Source organism: Lontra canadensis, unplaced genomic scaffold (genome assembly GCF_010015895.1).
Source record: "Lontra canadensis isolate GAN:19392208 unplaced genomic scaffold, GSC_riverotter_1.0 scaffold47, whole genome shotgun sequence".
Classification (NCBI taxonomy): Eukaryota; Metazoa; Chordata; class Mammalia; order Carnivora; family Mustelidae; genus Lontra; species Lontra canadensis.
Genome location: NW_022631041.1, coordinates 5,118,222 through 5,137,655, shown reverse-complemented (window position 1 = coordinate 5,137,655; position 19,434 = coordinate 5,118,222). Strand labels below are relative to the sequence as shown.

General features: G+C 39.2%; 1 protein-coding gene across 7 annotated transcripts in view; it reads right to left on the bottom strand.

Moving 5' to 3' along the window:
• The window catches only part of AIG1 (androgen induced 1), a 252,002-nt gene extending 233,065 nt beyond the window's left edge, over positions 1-18,937 (bottom strand). For 6 of the 7 annotated variants that reach the window (XM_032873070.1, XM_032873066.1, XM_032873069.1 and 3 more), the window contains exon 1: positions 18,687-18,937. In XM_032873070.1, the coding sequence (XP_032728961.1) occupies positions 18,687-18,827 (141 nt within the window). In that variant the 5' untranslated portion in view covers positions 18,828-18,937. Of the gene's footprint in view, positions 1-18,182; positions 18,549-18,686 lie in introns of those variants that run through there. The other variant, XM_032873072.1, reaches the window with a different exon arrangement.
• Between the last annotated feature and the right edge of the window lie 497 nt (positions 18,938-19,434).

Genomic DNA, 19,434 nt, shown 5'->3' with positions numbered 1-19,434 from the left:
TTAAGAGCCATCTTTCTTCTCTGGACAAGACCGAAACTAACACAGAAGTGATAGGTTCTGGCATAGAACACATGTCTTATATGTTAGTAGAGAATATATCTGCATTTTATATGAACTTGTAACATTCATATGTCTTTTTTTAAAATAGCAAAGATGTATCAGTGTGATTATAAAGAAAAGGATGTGTAATGTTACAGCAGACACACTTTTTTCAGACTTTTGATGTTGGCTTTTCAAACTGGATCTTGCAAATCACTTATGACTCAGCTAAAGTACAATTTTAATGCAAGATGAATGGAATGTACAAGCAAACCCAGAATTATTTTGTGCAGAAAATTATTTTTGCTCACTTTAGCTATGACAATTCCACTCTAATTAGGATGCTCTAAACAGCTGAAGATTTATGCTTTGCTGAAATATTGATGAGCCCAAACGAATTATGTCTAATACCACTAGTTTTTGTAAACATAGAGTCAAAGACACCTAGTCACTTACATTTATGAGATATGTGAGGAAATATTTGCAGGGCATCTCCTGGACAGGACATTGTGAAGTTTAAAGACCTTGAGTGATCAATGGTAGTATTTTTCTATCCATAATGTTAAGTTAGAATATAGAGAAATAAGTACTCCAAATATGGGAGAGTATGTAAGTTGATTTAAAGTTAAGAAAATCTCTTGAAAACTTTAGTAGAGCAATTCTGCCTCTAAGAATTTATCTGAAGAAAATAATCACAAACGTGTAAAGATTTATCTATTTATATGTTCACTGAGACAATCAATATAAGCATCCATATTAATTATGGACATTATAACATTATGACATTATGGAAGAATGTATAATGGCCGAGGCAAATGTTACCAAATATGCCAGATGGGAAAAGAACAGGTAATAAAATTATATATAAGCTACTTCTGGTGCCAGCCAAAATGATGAAAACTGACTACAGACTATCACTTTCACTAATTACAACTAAAAGCTCTGAAAAGAATACAAAAAGCAGCTACCTGAGGGCTTTGAAAAGTCACATAGCATGTGGATTGGGAACTGTAAAACTTGAATGAGGATCTATAAGGGGTGAGGCTCATGAATTTTAATTTCCCTTTTTCCCTAGTTTTGACCTGAGGGCAAGCTGAGTCTTGGAGTTGTACAGCAAACATTGACACCAAAAATTCCAGGATAAATACCTTCTAGCCAGAAGACTGGGAAAAATGTTCCCGTATGCTAGAGATTGTGAGGAAGACCTTCTCCACCCCTACTTTGTCCCCTTTCATTCCCTCTCAGTTATAGAGCTGCACCAGCAATAATATAAGTATTTAAAACCCCAGGACACCTCATGTCTCTAGCCAGAGGAACTGGGAAAAAGGAAGCCCCCCCCTTTGTATGAAGAGTTGGGGCAGGGAGAGTATTTTTTTTTTTTTCTTTTGCTGTATCACTGTGAAGGCAACCCTAATTGTGTAGGACTACATGACAGGATGGGAGGTTAAAATTCTGAAAGGATTCCATCTTTCTGGCCAGAGGAACCAATAAAAGGAGCAACTGAGGGTTGGAGAGTATGAAAGAAATCATGGCAAGAAGGGAGCTGAAAAAGGACACTCCCAGCAAAGTAGAAATAGAAGGAAATGTACTCAAACTGATAAAGAGGATTTGCAAAATGATTTATAGTTGTAATTAATTGCAAAAGACTATTTTCTTCCTAAAAAAGAAGTAAGGAAGAGGTATCCAGTCTCACAACTTCTGTCCAATATTCTACTAGAAGACTTAATGAGTGTAATAAAACATGAAAAAGAAATAAAAGTTATGAAGATTGGGGAAAAAAAAGAAAACTCTATTATCAGACAACATGACTGTCTACATAAAAATAGAGAGAGAGACATTCCCATGGAATCTACAGCAAAGCTCTTAGAATAAATAAGTGAGTTTAGCATCTCTATATACTACAAACTAATAAGGAAAACAGTACTATTTGTTTCACTGAGGAGGATATACACATGGCAAGTAAGCACAAAAAAGAATGTGTAACATTATTCATCATTTGAGAAATGTAAATTATAACCACAATAAGATATTACCACACACTAATCAAAATGGCCAAAATAAATGATATCATCAAATAACTGGCAAGAATGGGAGAAACTGTATTGCTCACACATTGCTAATGTGAAATGAAAAACAGTGCAGCCACTATGTTGTCCTGGGCAGTTTCTTTGAAAACTAAGTTTGCAAGCACCACACAATCTAGCTACTGCCTTCTTGAATATTTATGCCAGAGAAATGAAAACTTATGTTCACACAAATACCTGTACATAAATGTTAGTAGCAGTTTTATTCATAATAGTTCAAAACTGGAAACAATCCAGATGTCCTTTAGTGGGTGACTAGTTAAACTGTAATACACTCATACCATGAAATACTATTCAGTGATAAAAAGGAACAAACTACTGACACATGTAACAATTTGGATGTATCTCCAGAGAATTATTCTGAGTGAAAAAAGCCCGTTCTAAAAGTCATATGTACATCATTTCATTTATATAAGATTCTTGAAATGACAAAATCATAAGAAGAGGGAATAAATTAATGGAGTTGGGGATAGGGTAGAGGAAGAAAGTGGATATGGCTATAAAAGGGCTAAATAAGGGGTCTTTGCAGTGAGGGAACTGTTCCATATCTTGACTGTTTAAATGACAATATCCTGGTTGTGATATACTACAGTTGTGTAAGATGTCACTATTGGGGGAAACTGAGTACAGCCTACACAGATCTCTCTGTGTTATTTCTTACAACTGATATTAATCTATAATTGTCTCAGTAAAAATTTCGGTTACATAAAAAAGATTTAATTGCCATTTGTAATAACATGGATGGACCTAGAGAGTATTGTGCTAAGTGAAATAAGTCAGTCAGCCAAAGGCAAATACCACATGATTTCACTCTTATGTAATTTAAAAACCAAACCAAAAAAAAAAAAAACAAAAAAAAAAAAACAAGAAAGAAAAAGAAAGAGAGAGAGAGAGAAGCATACTTTTAAATAAGGAGAACAAACTGGTGGTTTCTAGAGGGGAAGTCGGGGGATGGGGAAAACAGATAAAAAGAATCAAGAGTACACATATCTTGGCACCTGGGTGGCTCAGACAATTAAGGATCTGCCTTTGGCTCAGGTCATGATCCTGGGGTCCTGGGACTGAGTCCCACATTGGGTTCCCTGCTCAACAGGAAGTCTGCTTCTCCCTCTACACTTACCCCCTACTCATGATCTCTCTCTCTCAAAAAAAAAAAAAAAAAAAAAGTACACTTATCTTGGTGAGCAACAAGAATTTTATAGAATTGTTGAATCATTATACTGTTCACCTGAAACTAATATAACACTGTAAGTTAATTATTCTTGAATAAAAAAAATTTAATGAAAGAATAATTTTTGAAGTACAATTTATAATAGCACTAATAAAAATAAAACACTTAGGGCTAAATCTAACAAAATATGTGCAGGACCCATATTCTGAAAACTGCAAAACACTGATGAAAGAAATCAAACACCTAAATAAATGGGGAAATATTTATGTGCATGAGCTAGAAGAGTAAATATTGTTAAGATGATAATTTTCCTTTAACTGTTCTCTAGATTCAGTGAAATTCCTCTCAAACATTCCAGCAGGATTATTCATAGACACTGAAAGAGTATTCCATGAAGTAATTAGAATAGCCTCCACAAATTTTGGAAAAGAACAAAATTGGAGGACTCACACGACGTGCTTTCAAGACTCACAATAAATTGTAATAATCAATATAGTTTGATACTTGTGAACAGACAAACACATACAGCAGAAATAGACCTACAATGTAGTCAAACTGATTTGTGACAAAGTTGAAAAGGCAATTCAGTGGTGAAAGGACAGCCTTTTCAAGAAATGGTCCTGGAACAACTGTACACCCATTTACAAAAAAAAGGCAGGGAAGAGGGGGGATGGGGACTCAGCTCAACACTTAGCTAACACCATATCCAAAAAACTAAGTCCAGGTAGATTATAGGCCTAAATGTAACAATCTAAAACTATAAAACTTCTAGAGGGGAATAGAGGAGAAATTCTTTATGAACTTGGGTTAAGTAAAAAGTTCATAGATAAAGATCAAAGTCATGTTCCATAAAAGAAAAAATTAATTAATTAAATGTCATCAAAATGATAAATTTGGTTCTGCAGAAGGCACTACTAATAAAATGCAAAGATACCTCACAGACAGGGAAAAAAAGTTTACCAATCACATATTTGGCAGAGAACTTTTATCTGGCAAATGCAAGAACTCTCAAATCTTAAAAAGTAACAAGACAACCTATTTTTTTTAATGAGCAAAATATTTGAACAGACATTTTGAAGACAATACACATATGTTATATAAGTGCACAGTAAATAGGGGAGGAGTCAAGATGGCAGAGAAGTAGCAGGCTGAGACGACATCAGGTAGCAGGAAATCAGCTAGATAGCTTATCTAACCATTGCAAACACCTACAAATACAAGGGGAAATCGAAGAGAAGAAGAGCAACAATGCTAGAAACAGAAAATAGATCACTTTCTGAAAGGCAGGACCTGCGGAGAAGTGAATCCAAAGTGACAGGAAGATAGACCGTGGGAGGAGGGGCCAGCTCCCAGCAAGCGGCGGAACAATGGAACACAAAATCAGGACTTTTAAAAGTCTGCTCCATGGAGGGACATCACTCCAGAGGTGAAACGGGGGGGGGGGGGGAAGCCCACGCGGGGTCAGCATAACCCCATATCCCGCGGGGTCACAGAAGGACCGGGGGTGTCTGAGTGTCGCAGAGCTTGCAGGTATTAGAGCGGGGAAGCCGGCTACAGCAACAAAGCCGAGGAGTGAGCTATTAGCTCGGGGTTACCTGGAACCCGTCGCAGGATGGGTTGAGCGTGGAGCGAGGCCAGAGGCCATGGAGACGGAAGATACTAGGCGCTTTACTCCAAGTGCAACCGATTGAGCACTTTCCTCCAAGTGCGACCAGAGGCCAGGGAGACGGGGGCGGTTGGGCGCTTTTCTTTGAGGGTGCACTGAGGAGCGGGACCCGGAGCTCTCGGCTCCTCCGGGCCAGAGACTGGGAGGCTGCCATCTTCATTCCCGTCCTCCGGAACTCTACAGAAAGTGCTCAGCGAACAAAAGCTCCTGAAAGCAAACCCGAGCGGATTACTTAGCCCGGCCCCTGGTAAGGGGGGTGCAATTCCGCCTGGGGCAAAGACATTTGAGAATCACTACAACAGGCCCCTCCCCCAGAAGATCAACAAGAAACCCAGCCAAGACCAACTTCACTCACCAAGGAGAACAGCGGAATTCCAGAGGAGGAGAAAGCAAATCTTATCTGGACAAAATGACAAGGCGGAAAAACTCACCACAAAAAAATGGACAAGAGGCAGTAACAAAGGCTGGGAACCTAATCAATACAGACATTGCTAATATGACAGATCTAGAGTTCAGAATGACGATTCTCAAGGTTCTAGCTGGCCTCGAAAAAGGCACAGAAGATATTAGAGAAACCCTCTCCAGAGAGATGAAAGCCCTTTCTGGAGAAATAAAAGAACTAAAATTTAACCAAGTTGAAATAAAAAAAGCTATTAATGAGGTGCAATAAAAAATGGAAGCTCTTACTGCTAGGAAAAATGAGGCAGAAGAAAGAATTAGTGACATAGAAGACCAAATGACAGAGAATAAAGAAGCTGAGCAAAGGAGAGACAAAAATACTGGACCACGAGGACAGAATTTGAGAGATAAGTGACACCATAAGACGACACAACATTAGAATAATTGGGATTCCAGAAGAAGAAAAAAGAGAGAGGGGAGCAGAAGGTATATTGGAGAGAATTATTGGAGAGAATTTCCCTAATATGGTGAAGGGAACAAACATCAAAATCCAGGAGTTGCTAAGAACGCCCCTCAAAATCAATAAAAATCAATAATAATAGGTCCACACCTTGTCACCTGATAGTAAAATTTACAAGTCTTAGTGACAAAGAGAAAATCCTGAAAGCAGCCTGGGAAAAGAAGTCTGTAACATACAAGGATAAAAACATTAGATTGGCAGCGGACCTATCCACAGAGACCTGGCAGGCCAGAAAGAACTGGCATGATATATTCAGAGCACTAAACGAGAAAAACATGCAGCCAAGAATACTATATCCAGCTAGGCTATCATTGAAAATAGAAGGAGAGATAAAAAGCTTCCAGGACAAACAAAAACTGAAAGAATTTGCAAACACCAAACCAACTCTACAGGAAATATTGAAAGGAATCCTCTAAGCAAAGAGAGACCCTAAAAGTAGTAGATCAGAAAGAAACAGAGACAATATACAATAACAGTCACCTTACAGGCAGTACAATGGCACTAAATTCATATCTCTCAGTAGTTACCCTGAATGTTAATGGGCTAAATGCCCCAATCAAAAGACACAGGGTATCAGAATGGATAAAAAAAACCAAACCCATCAATATGCTACCTACAAGAAACGCATTTTAGACCCGAAGACACATCCAGATTTAAAGTGAGGGGATGGAAAACAATGTACCATGCTAATGGACATCAGAAGAAAGCTGGGGTGGCAATCCTTATATCAGATCAATTAGATTTTAAGCCAAAGACTATAATAAGAGATGGGGAAGGACACTATATCATACTCAAAGGGTCTGTCCAAAAAGAAGACCTAACAATTTTAAATATCTATGCCCCTAACATGGGAGCAGCCAACTATATAAACCAATTAATAACAAAATCAAAGAACTACATAGGCAATAAAACAATAATAGTAGGGGACTTTAACACTCCCCTCACTGAAATGGACAGACCATCTAAGCAAAAGGTCAACAAGGAAATAAAGGCCTTAAATGACACACTGGACCAGATGGACATCACAGATATATTCAGAACATTCCATCCCAAAGCAACAGAATATACATTCTTCTCTAGTGCACATGGAACATTCTCCAGAATAGATCACATCCTGGGACATAAATCAGGTCTCAACCGGTATCAAAAGATTGGGATCATTCCCTGCATATTTTCAGACCACAATGCTCTGAAGCTAGAACTCAATCATAAGAGGAAATTTGGAAAGAACCCAAATACATGGAGACTAAACAGCATCCTTCTAAAGAATGAATGGGTCAACCAGGAAATTAAAGAAGAATTGAAAAAATTCATGGAAACAAATGATAATGAAAACACAACGGTTCAAAATCTGTGGGACACAACAAAGGCAGTCCTGAGAGGAAAATATATAGCGGTACAAGCCTTTCTCAAGAAACAAGAAAGGTCTCAGGTACACAACCTAACCCTACACTTAAAGGAGCTGGAGAAAGAACAAGAAAGAAACCCTAAACCCAGCAGGAGAAGACAAATCATAAAGATCAGAGCAGAAATCAATGAAATAGAAACCAAAAAAAAATAGAACAAATCAACGAAACTAGGAGCTGGTTCTTTGAAAGAATTAATGAGATTGACAAACTCCTGGCCAGACTTATCAAAAAGAAAAGAGAAAGGACCCAAATAAATAAAATTGTGAATGAAAGAGGAGAGATCACAACTAACACCAATGAAATACAGACAACTATAAGAACATACTATGAGCGACTCTACGCCAACAAATTTGACAATCTGGAAGAAATGGATGCATTCCTAGAGACATATAAACTACCACAACTGAACCAGGAAGAAATAGAAAACCTGAACAGACCCATAACCAGTAAGGAGATTGAAACAGTCATCAAAAATTTCCAAACAAACAAAAGTCCAGGGCCAGACGGCTTCCAAGGGGAATTCTACCAAACATTTAAAGAAGAATTAATTCCTATCCTCCTGAAACTCCAAAAAATAGAAATGGAAGGAAAACTTCCAAACTCATTTTATGAGGCCAGCATCACCTTGATCCCAAAACCAAAGATCTCATCAAAAAAGAGAATTACATACGAACATCCTTGATGAACACAGGTGTGAAAATTCTCACCAAAATACTGGCCAATAGGATCCAACAGTACATTAAAAGGATTATTCACCACGACCAAGTGGGATTTATTCCAGGGCTGCAAGTTTGGCTCAACATCCGCAAATCAATCAATGTGATACAACACATTGAAAATAGAAAGAACAAGAACCATATGATACTCTCAATAAATGCTGAAAAAGCATTTGACAAAGTGCCGTATCCTTTCTTGATCAAAACTCTTCAAATTTTGGGGATAGAGGGCACATACCTCAATATTATCAAAGCCATCTATGAAAAACCCACCACAAATATCATTCTCAATGGAGAAAAACTGAAAGCTTTTCCACTAAGGTCAGGAGCACAGCAGGGATGTCCATTATCACCACTGCTATTCAACATAGTACTAGAAGTCCTAGCCTCAGCAATCAGACAACAAAAAGAAATTAAAGGCATCCAAATCGGCAAAGAAGAAGTCAAACTATCACTCTTCTAGATGATATGATACTATATGTGGAAAACCCAAAAGGCTCCACTCCAAAACTGCTAGAACTTGTACAGGAATTCAGTAAAGTGTCAGGATATAAAATCAATGCACAGAAATGTTGCATTTCTTTACACTAACAACAAGACAGAAGAAAGAGAAATTAAGGAGTCAGTCCCATTTACAATTGCACCCAAAACCATAAGATACCTAGGAATAAACCTAACCAAAGAGGCAAAGAATCTGTACTCAGAAAACTATAAAGTACTCATGAAAGAAATTGAGGAAGACACAAAGAAATGGAAAAATGTTCCATGTTCATGGATTGGAAAAACAAATATTGTGAAAATGTCTATTCTACCTAAAGCAATCTACACATTTAATGTAATCCCTATCAAAATCCCATCCATTTTTTTCAAAGAAATAGAACAAACAATCCTAAAATTTATATGAAACCAGAAAAGACCTCGAATAGCCAAAGGAATATTGAAAAAGAAAGCCAAAGTTGGTGGCATCACAATTCCAGACTTCAAGCTCTATTACAAAGCTGTCATCATCAAGACAGTATGGTACTGGCATAAAAACAGACACATAGATCAATGGAACAGGATAGAGAGCCCAGAAATAGACCCTCAACTCTATGGTCAACTAATCTTCGACAAAGCAGGAAGGAATGTCCAATGGAAAAAAGACAGCCTCTTCAACAAATGGTGCTGGGAAATTGGACAGCCACATGCAGAAAAATGAAATTGGACTATTTCCTTACACCACAAATGAAAATAGACTCAAAATGGATGAAGGACCTCAATGTGAGAATGGAATCCATCAAAATCCTTGAGGAGAACACAGGCAGCAACTTCTTTGATCTCAACTGCAGCAACTTCTTCCTAGGAACATTGCCAAAGGCAACAGAAGCAAGGGCAAAAATGAACTATTGGGATTTCATCAAGATCAAAAGCTTTTGCACAGCAAAGGAAACAGTTAACAAAACCAAAAGACAACTGACAGAATGGGAGAAGATATTTGCAAATGACATATCAGATAAAGGACTAGTATCCAAAATCTATAAAGAGCTTAGCAAACCCAACACCCAAAGAACAAATAATCCAATCAAGAACTGGTCAGAGGACATGAACAGACATTTCTGCAAAGAAGACATCCAGGTGGCCAACAGACACATGAAAAAATGCTCCACATCACTCGGCATCAGGGAAATACAAATCAAAACCTCAATGAGATACCACCTCACACCAGTCAGAATGGCAAAAATTAACAAGTCAAGAAATGACAGATGCTGGCGAGGATGCAGAGAGAGGGGAACCCTCCTATACTGTTGATGGGAATGCAAGCTGGTGCAATCACTCTGGAAAACAGTGTGGCGGTTCCTCAAAAAACTGAAAATAGAGCTACCCTATGACTCAGCGATTACACTACTGGGTATATATCCTAAAGATACAAACTTGGTGGTCCGAAGGGGCACACGCACCCAAATGTTTACAGCAGCAGTGTCCACAATAGCCAAACTATGGAAAGAACCTAGATGTCCATCAACAGATGAATGGATAAAGAAGATGGGGTATATATACACAATGGAATACTATGCAGCCATCAAAAAAAATGAAATCTTGCCATTTGTGACAACGTGGATGGAACTAGAGGGTATTATGCTTAGTGAAATAAGTCAACCGGAGAAAGACAACTATCATATGATCTCCCTGATATGAGGAAGTGGAGATGCAATGTGGAGGGGTTGGGGGGTAGGAAAAGAAAAAATGAAAGAAGGTGGGATTGGGAGGGAGACAAACCATAAAAGACTCAATCTCAAAAAGCAGAGTGAGGGTTGCTGGAGGGAGGTGGGACGGGACTGGCTGGTGGGGATTGGACATTGGGGGAAGGTATGTGCTACGATGAGTGCTGTGAAATGTGTAAACCTTGCGATTCACAGACCTGTACCCCTGGGGATAAAAATACAGTATATGTTTATTTTAAAAAATAAATAAATTTAATTCAAAAAAATGAAAAAAAAATGCACAGTAAAAGATGCTTAACATAATTAGTCATGAGGAAAATGCAAATTAAATGCCGTGAGATACCACTAGAGAGGGGCTGGAATCTGGGCGCCTGGGTGGCTCAGTGGGTTAAGAGTCAGTCTTTGACTCATGTCATGATCCCAGGGTCCTGGGATGGAGCCCTGTGTGGGCCCAGCCTACTCAGCGGGGAGTCTGCCTTTCCCTCTCCCTCTGCTCCCCTCCACCTCATGCCCTCCTCTCTTAAATAAGTAAGTAAAATCTTTATTAAAAAAAAAAACAAAACCACCCTCCCTCCAAAAAAAAACAAGGGCTGGAATCATTAAAATAGAAGAAAGACTGACAATGTTACACAATAATGAGGGCACAGAGCAACTGAAACTCTCATGAATTGCTAATGGCAATGCAGCACAGCACATCCACTCTGGAAGACAGTTTGGTGGTCTCTATCAAGTCCAACATATACTTGCCATATAACCAAACAATTCCACTCCTGGGTACCTACTCAAAACAACGAAAACTCATGTTCACACAAAAACACGTATGTAAGTGTTTATAGTAGCTTTTTTCATAATCACCTCAAACTAGAAAAAATTAAATGCACTTTAACTTATGAATCGATGAACAAAGTGGTACACAATGCCATGAAATACCACTCAACGATAAAATGGAACAAACCACCAACATACACAACATGGAGGAATCTAAAATGTGCTAAATGAAGAGAGTCAGACTCAAAAGGCTACATACGGTATGCCTTATATATATTTTCTATGTATATGTGAAACTATAGCAATAGGGAACAAATCTGTGGTCCCAGAGAAGGGTCTGACTGTAAGGAATCAGCATAAAAGAATATTTTTATGTGATTATGGTGGTGGCTACAGAATTCTATGCATCTGTCAAATATCACTGAATTGTACACCCGAAAGTGAATTTTGGTGTATGTTAATTTAAAAAATAAATGTATACAAACCATATGCACACACTGAACTTTTGTTTTAAAGGAAAAAAAAAATATATATATATATAGCTCAAAAGGCAAATACCAAAATACTAACATTGGTATCCTTGAGTGATAAATATTTTTCTCTATAATTTAAAAATAATTTTTTGCAAAGAATGTAATTTTTTGTGAAATCTGACTATACATGTACATACACATATATACATATACATATACATATATTGTGCTGTCTGATTCTCTATGTATGTATATATGCAAAGCTCTGAAATAAATACCATCTTGGGGTGATAAGGTGTCTCAGTCGGTTAGGCATCCAACTCTTAGTTTCAGCTCAGGTCATGATCTTGGGGTCATACGATCAAGCCCTGTGTCAGCTTCTGCACTCAGTGTGAAGTCTGCTTGAGATTCTCTCTTTCCCTCTCCCTCCACCCCTAGCTTGTCCTCTCTTTCTCTCAAATAAAAAAATATAACAAAATAAATATAAAATATAAAATATATATATAAAATATAAATATAAAATATAAAATATAAAAAATATAAAAAAATTTAAAAAAAATTTTAAAAATAAAAATAAATAAATACCATCTTGAAGCCCTAAAATACTAAGATGCACAGAAAATCAGAGATCATTAAAATGGAATATATTTCCTTCCCAATGGCTTTCTGTATTGTACAAATTTTGTATAATTCTATGTGTTGTTTTTGATATTAAAATTTTAAATTATAACACGGCCTGACATGTCTAAATATGTCAATACTTAAGGGGCTAGATCGTTGTCAAACTGACTTTTTAGAATTCCACACTTCTAAAGCCCTGTAATGAACACATTCCATTTTCTCAAGCTTCCGAATGATAGCAATTCTTGCCACTTTGCAAATTCAAGCAATTTCTCTGGTTGTTCTAGATTAGCATATCTTGATCTAGCATATCAAAACTACCTTCCATATCTTGCTCCATCCCACAACAGATCCCATCAAGAGGTCTTTCACGTTCAGAGAGTTCTCTGTGCTCACGGTACCTGGCAGGACCACCCCCCAGGTGAGAAATGGGCCCTTTAACTGTCTGGCCATGGGCTGCAGACACAAAAGAACGCTATGTTGTTATGGAATCTGAAGCAATAAGATTTTTCCAAATATACTTGAATCACAGGAACATCTGATTCAATATGGAAAATTGTACTATTGTTCACACTTCCACAGAAACATATGACATTTCAGGGGAGCACAGAGAAACAAATGAAAACCCTCAAGAGTAGCTACCAATTTTGCTAAATGTTATACCAGACATGAAGGATGGCGGGGATGGGGAAAAAAGTGACCTCAACTAGTGGTCAGATGACTTTCTGTAATTTCAATAACATTTGCAAATAAGAAAGGGAATAGGTGATTATATCATCAACTATTTTCCCCACTCTAACAAAACCAGGCCCCTTTTTTATGTCTAATCCAAAAGAAACATTTTCAAAGAGGGTGAAGTGGATTCTATGTGAAGTATTATACTCATAATGCTTCCCTTGGGTTAGAAAAAAAGCGTTATTTCATCCTTAAAGCTTATGTGCACATTTTAGGGTCAAGTCTAATTCTACTGGGAAAAAAAATGTGCAGTTTCACCCTCTTTGTGTATCCAAATAAAACAAAACAAACAAACAAAAAACCCACCTAATTTTGTTCAGAGTACTCAATGAACTACTGGCCTTCACATGACTAGCAAAACAAAGTACCATAGTTACATAATGATACATAGAATCTCCTCTTAAGATATTTTATTTCCTATTTAAAATTAAGCCATGAACTAGAGTCAAGAATATTTTATTACAGCTACATAAGTAAATATAAGACAAATTTAAATGCTTCAGTCAGTATACTTATGCAATTTATTCTCTTCAACATTTTTTTTAAATGTCAAAAATTCCTAGCATGTCTAAAAGCAAAAAAATGTATCCCCCAGGTATATTTGACCATTTCCTGCTCTTTGAATACCCCAAGCTTTTCAACATCTGAGCTCTTATTTATCCTGCTCCCTCTGTGATTTCCTTAAATTCTTTTGCAATAAGGATTTAGATAACAAAAATAAATACCTAGATTATATTACTTTAAACCTCTACAAAAATGCCTTCACCCAGTCAAAATATAAGACCACGTTTTTTGGCTTTCATAAAAATCACAATGTAAGAAACATAGCTTTATGAATATTTCTATATATTGTGCTAAAAATCAATCAAAGGCATTATTTACAACACTACCCAATGTCCTTTATAAAACAGTCTGAGGGATAAATAACCCTGAAAAGTCAGTGCCTGGAAAGAACCACTCTATTTTTCCTGATAAATTGCTATGCTTCCTTTATTCCAATGCTAAGGACAACACAATCAAGTATGTATTCTTTTTTCCCTTGGTTGCCCTGAAGATTACCTAAATTTGTTTTTCAATTTCAATAAATAACCTCTCCCTAGTACTTAATACATATTTCTCTTTTATTTTTAAGTTGTAATTTTTTTACAACATGTTTTTAATTATGCCACAGTGGAAGTCACTTTAAATATGTTTCGAAATATGTTTAAATATACTTTAAATATAGTGGGCAGAAATAATGCTGAGACTGCAACCTACAAGTTATTCCATGTTAAGTCATAATACAAAACCAGTGTGGCCTAGAGCAGCATTTACCAAACTAGAACATGCCAAGCAGTCACATAATGATCTTACTAAAAGTGTGGATTCTGCTCAGAAGGTCTGGAGTAGAGCCCGAGGTTCCATAGTTCTAACGGGCTCCCAGATAAGGTCACTTCTACTGGCCCTCAGACCGCATTTGGAGGAGGCGGGGTCTAAACAGTGCTCTGCCCATGCATGAAGGAAAAGTTAGGACAAGACAAGCAATAAATATGTCGGAGACCTAGGTCACTAGAACCCTCACAATGGTGAACACTACAAATTTGAGCCAATGGGATAGCCTATTTCTGTATCAGTCTTTAAAAATCAAAAGGTCTTAAATTCGGTATCAATATTAATTTACTTTTTTATATAACAAATGTCCAGCTCATGTTTTTCAGAGAAGTTGATTCTGATTGATGTGTTAGACATTGCACCATAGACATTTAAAGAAAATTATGGTTGGTATGTTTCAAAAATCCCTCTTATTCTGAATGTTTTAGGAGGAAATAGGACAAGAAAATTCATTGAATATTTGGAAAGTTTCTGTTTATTCAAATGTTTACTAAACACCTATTGCACTCCCGCACTACATTGAGGTCTCAACATACAATTGCCTTTTTCTTTTAATTTATTTATTCTGGTTTTATTCCGATTCTTCATTTTTACTATCTTTGGGAGCAATCACTGTATAAGTTGGGGAATTATCCTTTAATCAGCAAATAAGTGAATGAATCTGCATCATTTCAAGAAAATTCATCAGCTGTGATACTGGTTAAGGAGCTATTTAAACGTTAGTTCATATAGATTTTCTGTCTTTCTGTCTTATTTCGGTTAAGAGAGTATTCCTTCTCCTGACATGGCCTATTGCATAACGATAGATTCTAAAATACTTCACAGTAAAGAAAAGATCTAGTTTTCCCCATGTTGTTCAGTTTTTATAGATTCTCATAGTGCCCATTGTTATGTCTCCTCTGCATAGTTTCATGGATGCAGTAGGCAAAAACCTATATTTTGGTTAAAGCTAAAGCTAAAATTAACCAGTTATCTAATATACATAAAGAACTAGCTGAGTCATTGCATAAGTATGACAACATTTAAGTTTCTTTCTGGGTCGGAGGATTTAAAACCAGGTATACTAGTTTTCTATTGCAGCTATAACAAATTACCATAAATTTAGTGACTTAAACAGTACAGATTCATTATTTTATAATTCTGGAGGTCACAATCCCAAGTGGGTCTCACTGGGCTAAATCAAGACATCAGCAGGACTTGGTTTCTACTCAAGGCTTTAGAGAAGAATTTACTTTCTGTTCTTTCTGGCTTCTACACACCTCCCACATTCCTTGGCTCTTGGCCCCTTCCTTCACCTTCCAACCCAGCAAAGTTGTGTCTCTCTGTGATTTTCTTCCAGTCACATCTTCTTCCAACCAACTCTTCCCTTCTGCCTCCTTCCATTTTAAGAACCTCTGTGATTATATTGGGTCACATGGATGATCTGGGATAACTTCCCTATTTTAAGGTCAGCTGCCTAGCAACCTTAATTTCCTTTTTTGTGTAACCTAATACACTCACAGGTACGAAAGGATTAAGATGTAGCCATCTTTGAGGGCTCATTGGTCTGCTTAACACACCAAGACAGGGTTCCATTTCTATTTACTAACTTGAATTTTCGAAACACTTGAGTTCTCTTACAGTTTTTTCAATGCTAGAAGTTCTTAGGGGAAGAACAGGGTAGGATTACTGATAGTAAAAACTTGTGTTTCAGGTTTTAACCATGAAATCTGATTCTATTGCAATGACTCTGACCCTCAGTGTAAGATATGGATATAGCCGAAATGGCCACTGCCCCAGAACCAACTGGTCCCGGATACAAGTGGCCTGAGACTCCTGATTGACGTTCTGGTAAACTGATGAGGTGGACCATGGAATCAGACTGTGGCCACCAGGATAATTCCTGACTCTGCAGTCCAAGTTGGCTAGAAAAAGGGCTTTCTCACTAAAGTTTTAGAAGCTAAACCCTCATCCAAAATTGCTCCAATGAGCTTAGAATCATTAAAACTGTCCAAGGCACTAAGTAATCAAGATTATTTTAAACATGCAAAAAAATGAGAAGTCAGGTATATTAGAGTAGCCGAATTTTTCCATGTCATTACTAAGGACCGTGCAGGAGACTATTTCAACAACTTTACAGTGCATAAGCTCTAAAAACTAAATCTCTAATCATTAAAAGAATAACACTTTGCATGAATGTTTTTATGAATACAGTCTAGACAGACCTTCTCATAGGAACTCTTGATTAAAGATAATTATTAGGTTTCAATCAGAAGTCACAGAAAGTAAAAAGTCTGAATAGGCTAAAGGCCCTACAAAAACTGAATCTAAATATGAAACAAACGGAATCAAGTTTGAATTTATGGCCTGAATTCTAGGAGATAAAAGTATGTTTGTGGTGATTAAATACTTAAAGCAGGCACATCCCGTCATCAAATTCTAAAATAGAAACTGTATGGCAGTTTCCGCAGAGTCAAATCGCCTCTACTGTGCTATCATGTCATACAAAGGTTATGGGAAGTATATTGTTTCTTGAGAGCCTTGTTATTTAACACACAGTAAGCAATGCCCAACGTGAGAAGTCGTCATCTCTCACAGGTTAATGGATACCCCAATTTCTACCCCTCTCACCTGCTGTCCTCCACCCTCACTCCCCTAAAACTGTTCCTAATACAAAGGTGCTTCTGAAAACTATCCATAGCTCCCATGGTCCTGGTAGGGTCTCCAACAATACTTCAGCTCAGCACTGCTCCTTGGTGACACCAAAGTGGGCCAGCTCTAAGTGAGATCTGATTAAGGAATGGGAAAAGGGAGGGATCCAAGAGGAATTTTATTTGCATAGCCTCTGAAAGAATTCCGAAAATCTATGCACATATTTTTAAATAACATCTAAACATTTTTCACAGAAGTTTAAACACTTGAAAAAGGAACATGATTTCAAATGCTCTGATACATATTTATCAGAACCTCAGGGCTGCAGATTTCACTCAATCTATGGAAAATGTCTGCTCTATCCCATAATTGGCAGAGCCCACTCTCATTGACAAGCCAATCAACCCAATAAGACTTTCTGTCAAAATAAGCCTGACTTCGTTTTTTTCAGTCAAATGTGAAAATAGTCCTGGTGACAGTCTGTATTCTGAATGCTAAAAGGAACAGATAAATACAGCACAGAGCCTTGTCATGTGCTCACCCCTTGGATGAATGAGGAAAAAGGAAGGAGAACTGACAGGCATTATCCATGTTCAGAGGCAGATCAGTTTCGAGGAAGAGAAGCTGAGAATCTGAAAACTGAAACCTTGAAACCCTCTATGCCCTGGGAAGTCTTGGAGACCAAAGGCATGTACATGGTTTGGAAACTGCTGAGAAAAAGTGCTTAAATTCTTCTTTGAAAGTATCTAACGTGAAACAAATATGAAGTGGTGTTTCTTAAAAAAAAAAAAGGCCCTCTGACTGCATTTCTTTGAGGGATCCTAAGCCTCTGGAAATACCTTAACACAGGTATCATGTTCTCCTCATCAAAAGGGAGGGTCAACGATTAGAGATTATAACCTTGCTTATCTGCCAACCTTGTGTATAATCTTGGATGGGCAGTTGTGCTGTCCCAGGATTTGTTTCTACATTATCTCTAGTCCTTGGAACTCCTTGATTTGTTTAACCCTCTACCCATATTTGGTCATTGTTGAGTGTGTTTCACCAAGTCTAAATTAGTCGCCTTTCCCCTTTAAACTCCTAGATTTCACCCCATGTCATAATTGGGCCTAATGCTCATATTCTGATGCTCTGAACTTTTTTAGTACCAGAAGTAGATAAACTTTTTTTAAAAAAACAAAAAACAAAAAACACAAAAAACAAAAAACTGCAACTGCCAAGGCTATCCTGTTGTGCCAACAGGGCTGCTTATGCAAACTACTGAAAACTCAGTTGGAAATAGGAGTGTAAAGACATACTGGTAACGCATTTTGAAAACCTCTCACCTAATGTTTCTGGGAGAAAGGTTAGAAGTAAATTACTGACAATGGGCAAGAAAACAGATGCAAAGGAGACAACTTTATTAGGGGCTTTCTCTTCTTTATGAGGATTTTGATCCTTTCAGAGGAGCTCCAAGTAATTCGACAATACCCAGTTTCCTTCAGTTGCTGCAACTTGATCCCACGGTGGGTGCTCTGGAAAGCACGCTGCAGGCGAATGGGTCTGAGGCCACTCCAGATCAAGGTCGTCTGATCCATTTGTTAAGTTGAGACTCCTTCCGTGTCACCTCTTAGAAGCAGGTCTGTGTTCCCCTCCAAAGAGCCCACCACCTGGCTGTGCCCACTTCCATTCGTGCCCCAGCTACCACGTAAGGGGTGGTTCAGAGGTGCTGCTACGGGGGCAGCCAGGCCTTTATGCGCAAGTACTGAGGGAGAGGCGAGCACACCGGTGGAGGCTGGAGGGGCGCGCGCGCGCGCAGGTGCCCGCGCACCCACCCCACCCCCCCCTACACACACCAACTCGGGGTGCAGGGCGGACGCGGGAGGGGAGCGGAAGGCCTTACCAGATCAATGAACGTCAGGAATTTCCAGCTCCCGCCGTAGGTCTGATGCGAGGGCATTTCGATGGCCTTGTAGTTGCACAGGATAGAGCAGTAGGACAGCAGGATCGCCACCCGCAGCACCTGGCACGGGACAAGCGCCATGTTCGCGAAAGGCCTGCCAGGCTGGAAGGCGAAGAGGGAAGGCTAGAGGCGCAGGGCGCGCGGGGGCGGGCGCCGGGGGAACCCTGGCGCGGCCAGCCGCGGGGCGGGCCGGGTCGGGGCGGAGCCGGGCGGAGTGGGGCGGGGTCTGCGGCGGGCTGGCCCCGCGGGACCGGCGACCAGGAGCGCCTGGCGACCTGCGCGGGCGGGGCGGCGGTGGCGGTGGCGGGCCCAGGCGGCGGCCACGGCCTGGCGCCGTGGCGTCAGCTCTTTCGTCATCTCCGTCATTCTGTTCCTGCGTTCGCGGGGCCCCGGGACACCCGGCCGGGGCGCCCCCTAGGCGTCCTTTGGGTCGGTGGGCAGCCTCCGAGTGCGGCCGGGGCTGGGGAAGCGGGCGGCGCGCTGTGGAGCCGCCGCGGGTGGTATCTGCAAGGCGGGGGCAGCGGGAGGGCGTGGGGGGGGTGTCCTGACAGAGGGGACCCCAGTGGGGACAAACCTCGCAGCCGGGGGGGATTGCGGCGGAGATGGTTCCTGCTGGCCGAGGCGGATGCTCCGTGCGGAGGGACCGGTGGAGGCCTGGACTTGGGGTGTAAATCCGCGCGGGGGGGCT